The sequence below is a fragment of the Schistocerca serialis genome, chromosome 3 (assembly GCF_023864345.2).
Source record: "Schistocerca serialis cubense isolate TAMUIC-IGC-003099 chromosome 3, iqSchSeri2.2, whole genome shotgun sequence".
NCBI lineage: Eukaryota > Metazoa > Arthropoda > Insecta > Orthoptera > Acrididae > Schistocerca > Schistocerca serialis.
Genome location: NC_064640.1, coordinates 101,798,252 through 101,818,223, shown reverse-complemented (window position 1 = coordinate 101,818,223; position 19,972 = coordinate 101,798,252). Strand labels below are relative to the sequence as shown.

The 19,972-nt window shown below is 36.3% G+C and overlaps 1 protein-coding gene across 2 annotated transcripts in view; it reads right to left on the bottom strand.

Annotated features, from left to right (window-relative positions):
• Positions 1 to 11,022, bottom strand: part of LOC126469769 (uncharacterized) — a 235,830-nt gene extending 224,808 nt beyond the window's left edge. For both annotated transcript variants that reach the window (XM_050096995.1, XM_050096996.1), the window contains exon 1: positions 10,454 to 11,022. In XM_050096995.1, coding sequence (XP_049952952.1) covers positions 10,454 to 10,551 — 98 coding nt within the window. In that variant the 5' untranslated portion in view covers positions 10,552 to 11,022. The remainder of the gene's footprint in view (positions 1 to 10,453) is intronic.
• Between the last annotated feature and the right edge of the window lie 8,950 nt (positions 11,023 to 19,972).

Below are 19,972 nucleotides of genomic sequence, written 5' to 3'. Positions count from 1 at the left end.
AATATTTTTTTCTTTCCATCAGCTGAATTCTTTAGAACAGTTATCGATAATTTAAAAATATGAAATGAATCAGCCTTTTGCTACATTAATGATTCCACAAAAGTTTTTCTAGTAAAATTTAAGGAATTATGCAGTCTTATCCATTGATTGTTGTTGTAGCCTAGTACCTCAGTCCGAAAACTTGTTTCGAGCAGCTTTACATACTAGTCCATGCTGCACAATTCTCTTCTCCCTGCATAACTACTGCAACTCCCATCCATTTGAAACTGCTGTACTGTACTCCCAAATGTCTCCCTCCATATTATATAATGCACATTTTCTCCAACATGTAAGACACTACTATTAAAAATACTTAATAACAGTTTCATTCAGTGTTCTGTTAAGAGTCACATCATTATGTTCAGCGGCTGGTTAATTTGTTGTTATAACTGTAAATTTTATGTGTGATATGCAATTTTTTCACTTCATAAATTTTGAAATTATTATTTTATAGTTATGGCTAGACAAATGAAAGGTTGTAGAAGCACACATGGCCTAGGGAAAGATAGATGACACTGACAAATTAAAGAGACAACCTAAGAAAAGAGAAGCGGCTGCATCAATATCAAGAGCTCAGATTGCAAAGAAGGAAAAGGTGAAAGACAGATGTAGGTTGAAGGGATTTATAAGAGGGCTGTACAAGGGAAACAGACCTGAAGGAAACAATATAGAAAGGGAAGAAGAGGAAGCAGGCCCTGTATAGAGATGAGATGGGAGATGTGACACTGTGAGAGGAATTTGACAAAGCACTGAAAGACATAAGTGGAAACAAGGCACATGGAATAAAAGACATTACCTCAAAATAACTGAGATACTTAGTAGAGCCAGCCATAACAAAACTGTTTCACTTGCTGAGCAATATATACATAATGTTATCATAGGGATCACAAGGACAAGATTAGACTAATTAAAGTGCGAACAGAGACATTTAAACAGTCATTCTCGCCCCCCCCCCCCCCTTTCATGTGAATGGAAAGGAAAGAAGCCATAATAACTGGTACAAAGGGAAGTACCATCTGCCATGCACTTCACATTGGTATGTAAAGTATGTATCTAGTTGCAGAGACAGGTGAATTACCCTCAGACTTCAAGAATAATATAATCCATCCCATTATAAAAAGGGTGGATGCTGACAGGTGTTAATATTACTGAATCATCAATTTAATATTTGATAGTTGCAAAATTATGACAAATTATTTGCAGAAGAATGGAAAAACTGGCAGAGCCCAACACCGTCTAAGATCAGTTTGGTTTCTTGAGAAATGTACGAACTTGCAAGGCAATACTGACCCTACAACTTATCTTAGAAGAAACTGAAGAGAGCCAATACCTGTTTATAGCATTTGCAGATTAAAAAAAAGAAAATCTTTTTGACAATGTTGACTGGACTACACTCTTTGAAAGTTTGAAAGTAGCAAGGTAAAATACAGGGAGCAAAAGGCTATTCACAACTTGTAAAAAAAACAGACTTTTATGTCAAAAAACATGAAAGGGAAGCAGTTGTTAAGAAGGGAGAGACATGGCACTTTGTACCACTGCTAATCATTTCCCTGGATGAAATGGAGTGGGGGAAAAAGAATTGTCCGTATGCCTCTGTATGAGCCCTCATTTCCCTGCATAAAATGGGAGTGGGGGAAAAAGAATTGTCTGTATGCCTCTGTATGAGACCCGATTTTTCTTCTCTTCTCTTTGTGGTCCTTACTTAAGTTGTCTACTGGTGGAAGTAGAACTGTTCTGCTGTATGTTGTAAATGCTGGTTCTCTAACTTTCTCAAAAGCACTTAAAAAAAAAAAAGTCTTCTTCCCACCAAGGTTTCCCATTTCAGTTCAGAGAGCATTTCTGTAATACTCCAGTGTTGACCAAAACAAACTGCAACAAATCTAGCAGCATGCCTCTGGACTGTTTTTGTAGCCTATCCCTAATCTTATTCAACCTGTACACCGAGCAAGCTGTGAAGGAAACCAAGGAGAAATATGGAAAGGGAATTTAAGTCCAGGGAGAAGAAATAAAAGCGACGAGATTTGCTAATGACATTGTACTTGTGTCATAGATGGCAAAGGACACTGAAGAGCAGTTGAACAGAACGGATAGTCTTGAAAAGATGTTATAAGATGAGCATTAACAAAATAAGAAAAAGGGTAATGGAATGTTGTTGAATTAAACCAGTCACTGATGAGGGAATTAGATTTGGAAATGGTACACTAAAGGTAGTGAACGAGTTTTGCTTTTAGGCTGCAAAATAACTGATTATGGCCGAAGAAGAAAGGATGTAAAATGCTGACTGGCAATAGCAAGGAGCACATGTCTGAGAAAGGGAAGTGTTGAATATAAATCTGAGTGTTAGGAAGTATTTTCAGGAGGCAATCTCGTAAAAAGGTGAAAAGTGGATGATAATCAGTTTAGACAATAAGAAAATAGGAACTTTTGAAATGTTGTTTCACAGAAGAATGCTAAAGATTAGACTGGCAGATTGAATAACTAATGAGGGAAAAAGTACTCTATTGCACAACCTGGCTAAAAGAAGGGATCAGTTGATAGAACTATTACTGAGGCATCAAGGAATCGTCAACTTGGTAACAGGGAATTGTTTGGGGGTCAAAACAGTAGAGGAAGATCACGGTTCAAATACAGTGAATGAGCTGAAAACAAAAATGGATTTGAGCATAGTGGGATTTAACTTCTGAGGCCATCAGTCCCCTAGAACTTAGAACTACTTAAACCTAACTAACCTAAGGACATCACACACATCCATGCCCGAGGCAGGATTCAAACCTGCGACCGTAGCGGTCGCGCGGTACCAGACTGTAGCGCCTAGAACCACTCGACCATGAATGGGTTTGAATGGATGTAGGTTGCAGCAGTTATGCAGAGACTTGCACAGAATAAACTAGTGTGGAAGACGAAGATGACGACGACAACCAACTAAACAACAACAATTTTACAGTATTAAACTACAGCATGTTTTTTATTTGTTCTAGCTCTCATACAAAATACCATTTTTACATTATTCTTATGAGTGGTAGAAGATTTTTCTCTGATTAGTATATTAGGAAGTTATTTTCCAGTAATTACAAAAATTTATCATGAAACACATTCCATTTAATATTTATATCTGGTTACTTATAAAGGCCACTCCAGTTTGTGCCTAAAGCTATTTTTAAAATAGTTGGCCTTGGCATCATTAATTAACACTTACAGATTTTCACGTACTACATAGTACTACGATGTTTATCTTAGTTCACCCTATGTTAGAGACAGCACTTTCACTTTGGATCCAGTAAGTCATGATCAGTCACGCCTCTGTAACATTTTGCAGAAGTTCTTTAGGAGAATATCTGCAATTACTTATTATTAAACAGATATTTATTGTCCGTCTTCATTGTATTAATGTGTGTTGGAAAATTTTCCTACTGAAATCAGATAACCAGAGAACATACAGTACATAATCAACATGTCTAATAAACATCCCACACAACTGGAACAGATACAAAGTCACAAGTGTAATTCACAGTTTTCAATGACACCTCACCTGCTCTAGTTGCTATGAGCTGCTGTCTAGAGTCCACTTACTTTCACATTTCTGAATTTGCGTTTTGCTTTTTTTTTATGTGACAGCTATTTGAAGAAGGTGCTGACCTATAGCTATTGGCAATTTCCCTATCCCTGGATTCAAATGGCGTTCCGACAGGCAGGTGACATATCTACACAGAAATCTGCAGCTGGCCCAAACAAACACTAAGTTCACGTCTAATATCCTAAGTCCCTGTATGTAATTAACTGACTTTGGCTTGCAATGCATTTCTACATAATCAGTAGCAGTCTTTTACTGTACTTTCTTTTCCTTACAAAACTGTAGTATATCCCAGCTCTAACAGAGGGACAATTTAATTCAATCTCGTGTATAAATGTCCCTGGTATTCTAGATGGTGAACATAGTGAGACATGGGAAAAGAGAACAGTTATTCTAGAAATGAGTTCAGCATGCTTCATCTGATTTATTCTTTCTCTGCGTTGAAGGGCACAAGGAACGGTTTTTACACTTTCGCTATAATCACATTTTACTTCAATTATGCTACGAAATACTAGTCTGGTGACAAACTGCATGACATGGTGAGGATGTATACCAGATGAATGAGCAGCAAGAGTGCAATACAATGTTAGTCATTAAACAACCAGTAGGGGCCTCTGCAGAGTTCTAGGAAGTCCACTCTGATACCCATGCACAGTCACTGATGATTTTTGTAAGCACTAACAAATAAATTTCATGTAACATGAATTTACTAAGGCCAAAAAAACTACATGCAAACAATGACCAAGAATATCACAAGAAGGAAGTTAAATTCGTACTGGGTCAACAGTAAATATGTTGTCTCCTATGATTCAGCTCTTGGTCCTTTTCCTCCTTGATCTACAGGACTCTAAATCTGTGGTGACTGCAAATGATACTAGCATACTGATATAGGTTCCAAACATGTACACTATGTGATCAAAAGTATCAGAACACATGGCTGAAAACAACCTACAAGTTCATGGTACCCTCTATCGGTAATTCTGGAATTCCATATGGTGCTGGCCCACCCTTTGCCTTGATGACAGCTTCCGCTCTCGCAGGCATACGTTCAATCAGGTGCTGGAAGGTTTTTTTGGGAAATGACAGCCCATTCTTTACAGAGTGCTGCACTGAGGAGAAGTATCGATGTTGGTCGGTGAGACCTGGCACGAAGTCGGCGTTCCAAAACATCCCAAAGCCCAAAGGTGTTCTACAGGATTCAGGTCAGGACTATGTGTAGGCCAGTCCATTACAGGGATGTTGTTGTTGTGTAACAATTCCACCACAGGCCATGCATTATGAACAGGTGCCCAATCGTGTTGAAAGATGCAATCGCCATCACCACATTGCTCTTCAACAGTGGGAAGAAAAAAGGTGCTTAAAACATCAATGTCGGCCTGTGCTGTGATAGTGCCATCCAAAAAACAAGAGGTGCAAGCCCCCTCAATGAAAAACACGACCACACCATAACACCACCACCTCTGAATTTTACTGTTGGCAGTACACACACCATACCCACACCCTATCGGATCACCACATTGTGTACTGTGATTTCTCACGCCACACAATTTTCCACTGTTCAATCATTCAATGTTTATGCTCCCTACACCATGCAAGGCATCGTTTGGTGTTTACTGGTGTGATGTGAGGCTTACGAGCAGTCACACCCATGAAACCCAAGTTTTCTCACCTCCCGCCTAACTGTCATAATACTTGTAGTCGATGCTGATGCAGTTTGGAATTCCTGTGTGATGGTCTGGATAGATGTCTGCCTATTACACATTACGACCCTTTCAAATGCCAGCGGTCTCTGTCAGTCAACAGATGAGGTCGGCCTGTATGCTTTTGTGCTGTACATGTCCCTTCATGTTTCCACTTCACTATCAACATCGGAAAGAGTGGACCTAGGGATGTTTAGGAGTGTGGAAATCTCGCATACAGATGTACGAGACACAAGTGACACCCAATCACCTGACCACGTTCGAAGTCCCCGAGCTACGCGGAGCATCCCATTCTAATCTCTCACTATGTCTAATGACTACTGAGGCCGCTGATATGGAGTACCTGGTAGTAGGTGGCAGCACAATGCACCTAATATGAAAAACATATGCTTTTGGGGGTGTCCGGATACTTTTGATCACATAGTGTATATATATTAGATTCAGCCAGGAGATAGTGGAACAAGCCTACAACTGGCTCACAACAAATGGCTTAAAACTCAAATCAACAAAAACTCATTATGTAATTCAAGAAAACTAAAAGAAATTTTTGATGTCATTATGGAACAAAAGTGATAGTACTTGATATTTTAATAAAAAGCAGTCAGATCACAATAATATTTTCCTTTTAATTCTGGTAACTGGTTCAGTCTATAGGGCCATCTTTGCTTCCATTTTTAACTGCCTTGACTGCAGAAGCACAAATGTGAATCACATTACTTCCCTTGCACTGATATACCAATGGATTCTGGCAGAATTCATTAGACTCAACATCTTATAGGCTCTAAACATGTATATAGGGAGAATATGATCTAATGACATACACACAAATATCCATGCTGTAGAGCATCACTGTTAATGCTCTTCTAATTTGCCTGTGTCAACAATATGAGAATATTTACAGTGTGAAAATGCAAGTAATTGTTTATGAATTATTGAAAGAGTCCTGTAGAGAGCTCTTTGTCCCTGAAACGAGTTACATACCAATACCATCATAACAGGATCTGAATTGCTACTTTGGGGAAACATGGAAAACTGGATGGTCAGAGCCTGCCTGCGTGGCCGAGCGGTTCTAGGCACTTGTCTGGAACCGTGTGACCGTTACGGTCGCAAGTTCGAATCCTGCCTCAGGCATGGATGTGTGTGATGTCCTTAGGTTAGTTATGTTTAAGTAGTTCTAAGTTCTAGGGGACTGATGACCTTAGATGTTAAGTCCCATAGCGCTCAGAGCCACTTGAACCATTTTTTTGGACGGCCAAGAAAGGGCTTTCAATTGTCATCCATCAATATCTGTATTAGCAGTATATATTTAACACATTGAGATGAAACTGAAAAGCTATTCTGAACATTATAGAAATCTTAGCTCTCTTTCCACAACCTCCCTACTGTCAACACCAGTAATGGTACTGATGCTTGTGCAGTAGTTCTTGAACAGCCATTCTGTGAGTAAAGTAGAATGGCAATGGATGAAGGTACTTGGTACTCTCCATAGTTGGGGAATGTTAAGATACTTTGCGAGAAACAGTTCTCTAATATCTCATTGTTTAGATGCAGCATCTTTCTCAAACTGTCACGGCAGTAATGTGGACTATAGTATAACATGTAATATGCTGACATTACAATAGTAGGAGATAGGTTATAAAAGACAGAGGTCCCTGTTTGAGTTCTGGCCTGACGAATATTTATACTCCTACATCACTGCTGGGTCATGCTGGTTTGGCTAGTCACATCAACATCTATACTACACAAGTAACCATCTGGTGTGTCGCAGAGAGTGTACAGTGCACAATGCACTTGGTAAGGATTCCAGAAAGAACAATACTAAGAAAGATCAAACAATGGAAAATGCAAAATGGAATGTAACAATATTCTAAAAAGGATAGTTGCTACAAACTACACAGCAGAGATGCTGAGTCACAGATAGACACAACAAAAAGACTGTCACAAAATAAGCTTTCGGCCAATAAGGTCTTTGTCAAAAATAGGCGACACACACACACACACACACACACACACACACGTCTGCAGTCTCTGCCGACTGAAGAGAGAGAGAGAGAGAGAGAGAGAGAGAGAGAGAGAGAGAGAGAGAGAGAGTGTGTGTGTGTGTGTCCGTCGTGCCTATCTCCAACTCAGCATCTCCACTATGCGGTGAGCAGCAACTATCCTTTTCAAGTACTAATACTAACTGTCGGATAAGAGAACGTGCATCACCTTCTTCACTGATGAGTTACAAATTTTAAAATTTCCTACATTTACTCACAGCCTAGTATCTGCTTTCCTGAATGCTGGACTTATTACATCTTAAGCGAACAACAATGCTAAATATTTGACATGTGACTGAGTAATTATTTTTCAAAATTATAGTAGTCAAAGGTGCACTGGACCTTCAAATTGCCTTCGAAATTTTTGGGTACTTAATGTGACTTTCCACTGTAAATATTCGTAGGCCTACAGGAACCAATAAAAAATTCAATATCACACATTAATTCAGGATACACATAAAATGTTTCATTTCACATATTATTCCTGCTACAAAGACAGACTAGTGATCAGCACAACACTATCTTCCCCCACTGCAGCACAAATTCCATTAAGTATGATACAGAAAAATGCAACCAGCTAATCAAAACTGTATATTCTCCGAAAATCTGAAACAATGGCATTCTGAGTGCTGTGTGTAGTCAAACACTTGCATACTTCCTGAAAGATGATGCTATGAGTTATTAAGCTAAATAGGTGTATATTTTTAATCCAACAAATACAAATGCTGGTTAATGGCAAATCACCTTTGAACCTGTACGAATAACTAAAAATTAAATAAAAACTTCAAATTGTTTCAGTATGATAGTGAAGAGTATAAACCCACAGTGAAAACCCCCAATTTACTTTTAAACCAAGTATATTAAACAATAATAATAATAATAATAATAATAATGGTGAAGTTACATAACCAAAGCAGATGGGCTGTTATCACAGTCAAATTATTTCTCTGTGAATTTGGCAATTAGCCCAGTTGACAGTAGAAGTTAGTTAGTTTTGTCCCGATATATTTAATTTGAATGATTTACCAATTCGAATACTGAGGTCAACAGAATAGAACAAATAAAAGGAAAGACTATAATTTGACCCACTACTGATTAAATCTTCTTGGGTTTCCATCTGGATAGTTGTGTTCAAATTCCATGACGTTGACAATCATCTAAACAAGCCCTCAGATGAAAGCCCATGAAGATTTCATCCAGGCACAAACTGGGAAAGCCTACATTCACATATACTGCCCTACTATTGTTTTAAGTAACACTATTTCTCAACTAATCTGATATTTAAAACTGACATGTTTGTAAGCAACAACAGGAAAAAACAAGCAAATTTAAATGTGGGTATTTAACAGTCCATGAGACAAAAACATAATACCATTATTCAATGACACAATTTAAAGTAGATTTTGTATTTATCTCCTACCCGGAGCTCCATACATATGATACCGATAATCACTTTCCCATATTCTGAGTACACAAAACATATATTAATGAGCAAACTATATCCTAGATATGACAGAAAATAGAAAATCTGAAATATTTCTACACAACTGAAAGTGCCACACTTAACTATGACATCAGTGATTCAGTTTCACATAACAGTCACAACAGGAGGTAGTAGAACTAGATTAACCATATCACCAATGTACAAACCTATGTAATAAATTGAACGCTGAATGACAGCTGACACTGTCTTAAGAGCTCTCATGTCACGTAAGTAAGATTCAGTCATTCTAGTTCCGTAAATAGTAAAATCTATAAATTAATAACCATCAGAACACACATGAGTAATCAATTTCATATGGCATTTCAGGTATATTTATATTCCACTCTAATGCAATAGCTCTAACAGTAACATCATATACAAATCTTTTATTCAGTTATGCATCATACAGTATGTTTATGATCAGCACTTCAGTATCTTATTAAGAGAACTTCACTACAGCGATCTACGATAATCATAATATGCAGATCTACATCTCTGTTGTTACACACTGTATTCATATTAGTAACAATATGTGAATGAAAGAAAGACAATACCTCTGACACTACAACAATAATCCGTTTTCTACGGCATATATCGAGACAGAAGATTTTTACCACGGTATAAACTTGTTATAACAGTAACGTCATTTTCTCTAGTGGTTAATGTAGAATTACTCATTACAGCAGCAGAACAAATATGCTTAACTGGAGTATCATGATACAAACACAAATCCAGAACCCTGGCCAATGACATGGGCTCAAAAGATGTTGAGTGTAACAAAAACTTTGATAGCAGGATGGCCATAAAAAGCATTACTCCCCAGCTATGTACTTTCTGCGGTGTACTAGCAAGAAATTACACACACAGGAACATGTTTCATTCAACAACCAAAGTTTACTACCAACAAACAGGTAAACGCATGATGTGAAGCTCAATGGGTTTCCAACAAGGTTATGGAATCCCAATGTTACAACTTTATTTGATCTATATCTACATCTGTACATTATGTTCGGAAAACACCGCGTCGCAAACACTTCGTACGTGTGACTGTATACGGATATATTATTGGATTGCCACTAAACAATAATTCCGATCAGTTTATTCTCGAGACTACAATGACATTAACAACGCACTGATCGTTAGATTCCAGCCAAACAAATAATATGGAAATATTAAATTAAAACGCACACGACCATGACAATATAGATATTTTATATATATTGAAGTCTAAATTACACGTATTATATGATACTGATAAGTTGCAAACAATAAGTTCGTGACTATGAAGCATAACGAAGTCTGAATGAGCAGGATGCCAATTCAAAGATACGCAAAATAATTAAAAATTACCTAACACAAGAAAAAGTGTACTAAAATGTTGGCCAGAATGAGTAAACTGTAAATTTGAAGTTTCTCAACAGTGCACTGGTACTTCCTAACTACACCAAAACAGCATTCCAACAACATAAACAAACAATTTTTGACAGACCTGTCAATGTAAACATTAACACAAAATGTATCCAAAGTTCACATGTTATACATTAACAACTGTTAAATCTTGTCGCTATATCCCCATATCATTTTTGTAACAACACAAATTTTTCTGACACTGCATACTTACAATTTAAACCCTTGCGTCTCAACCCCTGGTGGATCTTGGGCCTCCATGCTTGCGCCCAAGAGCGTAGCTGTTTCCCGAAAGAGTGTAGCAACCTGCATTTAGGAATCCGCCTTTCCGACACCGTGATAAAACACAAACTTAACACTGTTTAATCCACAGGAACATAGTACACAGTCAACCTAATGGCTGTCCATTTAAATATGGCTAACCAAACGAGCATCGAAACCTCACCCTTTAAAAAGAGTGAACTCCTCCGTGATTGGTTAACGGTTTGATGAGGAAAAATCAATAACAAGCAGTGTGTTCCATTTTTGGCGTTCGCTTTCTTTTTTCAAACCCGCCATATGTACTCTTGAAGAACCACAAACGAAATTTAAACAATTAAGAACACCGCCGACGAAGTAGCAACACAGCACACGCCCCCAGAACGACAGCCAGAGAAAAATACAAAATCCTCCACGTACAGTTCACTCCTTCAGCGTTCTACTATGTCTTTGCTTCTTAGTATTTACTACGAGTGTCCTTCACAGCTTGACGTTCGCAAGTAGTTACCTCTCTGCAATTACTCAAGGAACATCTTTCCCGTCAGAATTACCGTTAAAATATTACATAAAAAATTATTTTGCTTTCTGTTACATTGAGTGGATCAGCCATTTTAAAACGACTCGCTCGTATGCAAAAAGAATACGTACCGGTCCTAAAGTCGAAACATATCTACAACGCTGGAATATGCTTTTCTACGAAAACACAGAAAACAAAGTTACAGCAGAAAATGCTATAGCACATATCAAAATCAATTTTAAACTTGAAAAATTAATAATGACAATTTTTTATCATTCTGATTTCCTTAAATTGATTTCGACGTTAATGACAATTTTTACAGGAATATTTCTGGCGTTTATGTTTTGAATATGCATTTTCAGATAAAACACAATAACACGCAAGAAGTGTGGCCTCTTAACACAACGTTTTAATATTCTTATCCTTAATATATTCAGTTGGTTACCAACTAAAAACAACTAAGTGAACGGAACAAGTAAAAAACTGTCAAAAACAAAAAGAAAACAGAGTCATCAAAATCAGAAGTTCTCTCAGATAAGTCTTTATTAAATAGAGAAACGAATGCTGATCTCTTTCATCACAATATATTTTCAAATATAGAAGATAAATAATTTATGTTATCTATTTACTTGTTATGAACCTTTTCAAGAAAATTATGAAACATGAGTTAAATATCCTACAAAAAGTATAAAAGAATGTAAGAGTAAGTAAAAATATAGTTACGTTAAAGTAAGACGAGAAAGCATACACAACAAAAATGTGGAAGTGAAAAGTCTGGCATGACCCCTTCAAAGAAAAAACTCTGGCATTTGCCTAGGTGATTAAATAACATCATGAAAAAACTTGACGATGATTGTTGAACAGGGACATAAAGCCCACGTTTCTTGGCCAGCCATTACTTCACAGAGAAGTTGCTATTCACATGTAGGTGCATTACATTTACTTTTAGAAATTTTGTGGTAAACAACAGAATGTTAGACGTCCCAGCAAACATCAGTATTAAAGATCTCATCACTTTTCATCTATGATTTCTATATCCATCAATAGGTGTAGGGACAGACACTAGTGTATGTGAAAGAATGGGCAAACAGAGAACAGAAAAAATAAACATTCTTATGACCTATACTACATAAATACTGTCTCCTGTGATGAATTTATATTTAGGTATGTAATATAGATGTAATGGAAAACCAGAGTAAGGTGTTACTTTGATTGGTTTCTGAAATCTGACTATACACTGATGTTCTCACTGCCATTTGAAAGACGCGTTTCATGGGGTAACACATTCCTTTCTCAGAATAATAATAGTATTACGAATGAAATTATGTAAATAGGGATGTCTGTGATTTAAATTAAGGGAATATGATTGAAATCAGTTGAAATTTAAGAATAAAATAAAAAGAATAAATAAAATTAATAAGAAATGACTGCATTATATAGTAGTGGAAAGTTTGCAGTGACATATTAGAAAAGTGATTCAGACTACCAGTCAGTGGAATAGAAAATAAGAATTTTACCGCTTTCACTGTAATTTGTGAAATTTACAAGTGACATTTTCGTCAGCTGTAAGAATAGTTACGAGAGATATGCTGCTATAATCTATCACATATCACTAAAATAAGTAATTCAAAAACTACACTACGTGATTTGTCTATGGGAGCCACTAACTAGGATTTTTGAGCTTCCACTCAATTACTGAAGAGTTATAATGGATGTAGTTATATTCAAATATAGAATGTGATAATACAAGCATATTTCTATATGATTCCTAAATACAGTAGCTCATTTATTTGAATTTTACTGTCTTATCATACAAATAAATGCATTCATACACAATAAACTTTGAATAGAAAGATTTTCTAAAAGAGATGAATTTATAATTCAATGCATTAAAAACAATAAAGTCACCTGTCCTATCATGATAAAACATATTCATATATTCTGTGTATGTTTATATTGGGGCTATTTAGTTTCATTATATTACGATGACATATCCTATACCATTGTGAGAAGTACCCTGAATGAATGAATAAATAAAGTCTGAGAGTGTTTGTAAGAGAAGTAGCAAGTATTCTTTATTAAACAAAGTATGAAGCATAGTTTCATCTAGTATAAATATTGAGGTATATCTTAATTACTGTAAAGAATTTTGACAGTCTATTTGGTAGGAAATGAATGTTATAACACATGATGTAGAGCATGCAGGAGACATTAATAATATATCCAGAACGAAATTTTCATTCTGCAGGGGATCTTTGCCCTTCGCAGGCAAATGTTCTACCAACTGAGCTACCCAAGCACGCTCACGACCCATCCTCACAGCTTTAATTCCGCCAGTACCTCGTTGTACAGTGGTATGAAACTTCTTGGCAGATTAAAACTGTGTGCCAGACCGAGACTCGAATTCGGGACCTTTGCCTTTCGTGGGTAAGTGAGGAGAGGTCGTGAGTTGTGCTTGGGTTGCTCAGATGGTAGAGCACTTGCCCACGAAAGGCAAAGGTCCTGAGTTCGAGTCTCAGTCTGGCACACGGTTTTAATCTGCCAGGAATTTCATTAATAATATAAATAGTCTACCTGACAAATCAAGCTTTTCACTCGCAAAACTCACAAAATCTCAGCAGTTCGTTTTTCTTATAATTTCGATGGGTTAGGCAAAAATATCTCCATTTTTATATAAGGGAGCACTAAGTATCTAGTTATGGGGGAAATTATGAATAAATCTGAGCACCACTGAGTTAAGCAGGTGAGATATATATTCAGGTATTCACAACAAATAAGATCATATGGAAAGTACAAGTCTGTCGGCATTTTTAGATTTCTGTGTTATTCTAAACATACAAGCGAAAATTTAGGAACTTATGGCATTTAACCAGATTCTCCGCACCTAAGAAATCTAAATTTGGAACAGTGTGTATATTGTTTAAAAAGTAACAGGGGCCACATTTGTAAGACAGCTGTTACTTATAAGCTCATTGCACTATGTCACAAAATAAGAAGTTGATGGTTTACTGTAATATTAACGAATCCAGCAATGGTATGCAGTTACTAAATATATGTGGAAATTGGATATGGATCCTAATGTTTTTTATGCCCCCTCTCTGCCCCCCTCCTCCCCTTCTCTTTGTCCCTTTCCTCTTCCCACTCCCCCTCACTCTCTTCATCACCTCCTCCCACTCTTTCTACTCTTTGCCTCCTCCTCCTTCTTCTCTTCATCTCCACCTGCCACCTCTCACTGCTCATATCCTTTTTACCTCTCTCTATGTGTACTATTTCCCTCTCTCTCTGTCCATCTCTTCTTCCCCCATCTTTCTGACGTTGAACATTGTTTACTGTTATTGCTGACGAAACCGTTGTTGGGAATTGAAGTCACTTAAAATGCATGGGTGAATTAGTTGTGGTGGTGGTGGTTGTTGGGATGTTTAAGGGGGGCTAAACAGCTAAGAATTAGTTGTGATCGTTGGTATAAAGGTATGGGAGACCTCTTCTATTGTTGTATCTGTAAGGATAATAGCTTCAATGACAATTTTTAGCATAGTTTTAGTCTGCAAATGGGTAGGATTACAAAGTTTTGAAAGATTTGGGTTCTGGAGTAGTATTCTAATCATAAGCTGATAACCCATAAAGACAACTTTCCTCCTTTCTGTTAAAACTGACTGCAAGGAAGAAAACAAAAGACATATTTGTGTATACATTTCGTGATGAAAACTATGTATAACGAAAAAGGATCTATATGGGGGAAACAATTTTTGTAATGGTTTAAATGCCTTTCTATAATAGTTAAAATTGACTATGAAAAAGAAAACCAAACTGCACATTTTCAAATCCTCGCATAGCCTAGTATTTTCTTTCATACAGTAAGTTTTAACAGAAAAACTGGACATTTTTGTTAAAAGAAATATGTAGCATATGTCCATCTCAATGTTTTGTGGAGTATCATGTAAACATTTGAATTAAGTCAGTCAAAAACCTTTCGAAAAGTTTTTAACTGGCTTAAAAAGAAATTTATAGCTAATTGTAGCTCATGTCTGTCAGTAAGTTTAATAGAGTAACATGTAAAAATTTAGAGTAAACTGGTCAAGAAATTTTCGAGATTTTTGCTGAGAATCTTTCTCCTTTATTTAGAATATGAGTACTTATATACGTTCCTTGACCAATGTACATCACATTTTTACATGACACTGTAATACACACACACACAGATATATATATATATATATATATATATATATATATATATATATATATATGAAGACAGAGAAAGAGAGAGAGAGAGAGAAAGTATTGAATCGTCTAAAAATTTAAAGTAAGTTACTTCATAACTCTGGTAACAACATTAAACAGTGACTTGTCTTTATTTAGTAGTGCAGATATTCTGTATACTCTTATATATAATAGATATTAAAAATGCATAGCCTATGTCTACCTCAATGTTTAAATGCATATGTTAAAAATATGTAGCCTACGTCAGTCTGAACGCTTATTAGAGTACCATGTAAAAATTTAAAGTGAAGTGGCCAAGAACTTTTCGAGATTATTGGTAACAGCGTTAAACAACGAGTTTACTTTATGCAGTAGCATAAAAGTATAGATTAGTTTGATAGGTGTGAAGCCAATGCGAATATCATAGGTCCATAAAGGCAATACCTTGGACGTGATGTCATTATTATGTGTAGCTCATGATAAGTGTCTGTTCTGCTTCATTTAAGTGATCAGACTTGTAATATGGATGTTTGTAGCCAACACTTGATTTTGGTTCTAGGATTTTTACTTTGAGAAAACTATTTGTTAATAAATTTATCTAACCAATTATTCAAAGAATTGTCTTTCATTCTTCTGTTTGGTATCGATCAACATCCTTTTCTGATTAATTTATTTTACTAACGCCAATTTGATGGGGCCGATGACTTCACTGTTTGGTCCCCTCCCCCCAATTAACCAGCCAATCCAATATGATTTGTTTTCATAACTGTCCTTCATATTCATGTGCCTAGTGCATCTTCTTTCTCTTCTATTGCCCCAAACAAATTTCACACACCTATAGATAGAACATTCCACATAAAGGCCTGATGAAATTATTTTTAGATCTGTACTGAGTTAACATTTGTTATTCTGTTCAAGCTATACCCATACGTATGGCGTGTGTTCCATTGTTCTGAATACATCACTCATAATCATGTGTTAAATGCGACTTCTATAATGCTAGAAATAGTATTTCGTGTAATATCAGCCCAAAGTTATGCGATAGAGGTGAGGGAAAAGCTTTTTGTTTATTGATTTACATTTCCTTAAATGTAGCTATAATACTGACGACTTTTGCAAACGGCATACTTAGATTAAATCTGTGGTGCAGTTGTCCACAGCAACAGACAGTTGTTAATGTCGCTTCTTTGGCGTTTTTAATCAGTCTTGAGGCTTTAAAGGTACACAAGACACAACACCAGCAGGAAGTATCCACTAGAGTGGACTGCATGCTTTTGCAGCCTCAGGACCAATTAAAAACACCAAATAAGTTACATTAAGAGCTTTCCACTGTAGTCAACAGCTGCACCACTAGTTTAAAGCAATAACATCACTCTAATAAATATATTAGTACTTACATATGATAGTGGTACATACATTTGGTTTAATATTTTAATATATTAAATGTTGAAATACCATTAATGCTGAAAGTATGTAGTGTTTAGGTTAGGGTGAGGATTGAGGCACACTCTAGAGAAAGAAGTTTAAGCAATAGAACCCCACAAAACGCTTAAGAATGCACCGAAAAGTAATGTAAACTTATTTCATCAGACTATTGGAGGACTGAGTGAATGGTAGAAGAATTACTTATCTGTTTAGAAAATTCTGAGGTTCTGAAAAGAAAGGAAACCTGTACCTTTCTGAGCACCCATAACCATTGGGTTCAAGAAGTTACTCATAAGATATTACGATGTAGCATCTTACACCTGCTGAACTAATATGGGAAAAGGAGGAATTGTTACATATATTAAGACAGAACCAAGTTTAAAAACAATGAAACAAGTAAATTTTGTAGTGATCAACACATAGAAGTATGTTCTTGTGAATTAATACTGAAAAATAGTTCACTTTTAATCATAACTGCAAATAGACCCCCTACTGGAAAATTTTGAATCACTTATGAGAAATATGGATTCCCTACTGTGCTCTCTGCCAGACAGCAGTAAGCAGTTAATAGTAAGTACTGATTTTAGTGTATATTTTCTAAAGGATTCTGATATGGAAAAAGATCAGAATCCCTTATTCAGATCCTAAAATTTAAACCCATTACTCTGTTTTCCAACTCAGGCGAATAATGACAGTAGGATCCTAACTGGTAATGTTCTCTTTGATGAAGCTCAAAACAAGAAAATAGCTATATATTCAGTAACAAATGCTCTCTCTGACCATGATGTACAGTTGATTAGGATAAATAAAATAGCATCTTACAGCAGTGGTCTTAAACTGTGGGGTGCGACCCCATTGGGGGGGGGGAAGGGGGGGCGGTAATGACGTGCAAGAAGTAGGCGTGGTATATATGAAAACCATTTTTAGTGACAATTACATTCCTCTTTTCCTTCGGATAAAGAAGATGGCACTGATCTGGATTCAATTTCGCCCAAAGTCACTGTTGTGCTAGACGCCATCAAAGACAATAAACCTGTGGTCATATTTTTAGCATTGTTTGAAATTATTGGGCGAGATGGACGACGTCAGCCACTTGTGGAATCGCTCATTATCAGCTTCACTGTGACTGTATCCTCAAATATGGTGCACAGTGCAAATTTTGCCTTCTGTATCTCCACGCGTTTTTACAGTTTCCAGACTTTTTGAGGAAGACTTGACTGCAGTATGAAGTGGTTCCTGGTTGGTGACAGACTTGAAGACATCAGTAGTCTGTCAACTGGCGGAGAGGAGGGAGATACTCCAATGGCGAAAACGAGAAGTTATGATGAGAAGTATTTATTGCTAGGTTTCACTAAAACTGCAATCAATGGTGAAGAGCGTTTTCAGTGTGTAATTTGCTTAACCATTTTAGCTGCTAATATCATGAAGTCTAACAAATTAGACTCATCCTGAAACCAAAAATCCTAAATTAACAAAAAAAAAATTTTTTTGTAAGGAAAATCAATATTTTATTGACTACCTAGAAGAACTTTGTTAAAACGACGATTGTGGCTTCTAAGGCCTTTTTAGCCTCATACCAAATTTCACATAGGATTGCTAAATACAAGAAACAACACTCATACACAGTTGGAGAAACTCTGGTTTTACCAGCAGCAATTGAGATAGTATCAACAATGTTTGGTGATTCCTTTGCTTAAGTAGTATTCCTGTCTCCAATGACACAGTAAGTAGTCGAATTTTAAACTTTCTGAAGATTTACTCGAGCAGTTAATCAATAAATTGAGTAACATCTGTTTTGCACTTCAAATAGACGAAGTGAGATATTCATAAAGATGCTCATTTGATTGCTTATGTTTGTTTTGTTGATGAGTTTAATATTCAAGGGGAATTTCTTTGCTGTGAGCCAATACTGGAAACAGCTGCAGTTCAAACCTTTGCTGACACAATCAATACCTTTTAATCAAATCTGGATGTCATGCAATAATTACACTAGATTGTGCACTGGAGCTCGCTCATTCTTTGAAATTCATGGTGGATTGCAAGTGAAATTTAACACTGTAGCTCCTGATACCATATGGACTCACTACATAATACACTGAGAGGCTCTGGCCGTTAAAGAACTTAGTCTACCGATCCAAGAGGTGCTGCAGTCGGTTACAGAAATAGTTAACATTCATTAAGCAAAATTTGTAAATTCAAGGATTTTAAAAGTGCTATGCAAGGAGTTGGTTGCTGAACTCGCTCAACTGCTTTTTTAGCAATACTCGATGGTATTCAAGGGTAAAAATCTAAAAAGAATGTTTGAAATTAGGTGTTCTGTTTCTGAAAGAAAGAAAGTCTCTCTCTGGCAGACTGTTTTAGTAATGGAGATTTTCTATTGAAAATGGCTTACCTGACAGACATCTTTGAGGAACTAAATATTCTTGACAGTTCATTTCAATGTGACCAGGCAACTATACTATTTTGAGATGGAAATTGAAGGCATTAATAAAGAAATTAGAGCTCTAGAAAACCAAATGGATAGCGACATGTTAAATATGTTCCCTGTTCTAGTGACACTGTTAAAGGACGCAGACTAGCCGATGCTTCTGAAAGCCTGTGTTCTTCATTGTCTTGCAACACTAAAAATTAACTTCTAAAAGTAGTTCAGCGACGATTATGATAAATTTAACTTTATTAAAAATCCATTCAAAATGCTCATGGACCCTAATCTCTAAATATAAAAGAGAAAGAACAACTTATTGATCTCACTTGCGATACTTCACCAAAGAGAAAATTTAATGAAATGTTATTGTTGGAGTTTTGGATACATATTAACAGGGAATCGCCAACACTGAGCCAAAATGTAATGCAGATCCTGATTTCCTTTTTCAACAACATAGTTGTGTGAGACTGACTTTTCATCTTTGTCATCTCTGAAGTTAGACTATCGTCCAGAGCTGAATCTAAACAAAGAATTTCGAGTGGCAGTTTCTGCTGTGACACCATGCCACGTCTTGATAAACTTTCTTCTCAAATGCAAGCTAATCTATCATGTTGACCTTTGTAATCTAAATTTTCAATGTCCTTGTAAGCCTCATTTGCTGGACTGCAATTATCATTCACTTCATGGTGTTTGAATAAATAAAAATTTAACAAAGCTAAACAATTTATTTCATATTTTCGTCATAATAATTCATGTAGTTTTGGTTTCTGTTGCACAAAATCCTTCTAAACTGAATTTGGTAAAACAGAGAATAAGGCAAAGAAAATATAAAAATGACTATTTTTTATTAATGAAAGTGGCTCTGGAGAGTGTCAGATACTACTTTTTGTCGTGAAAAGGAGCCCATA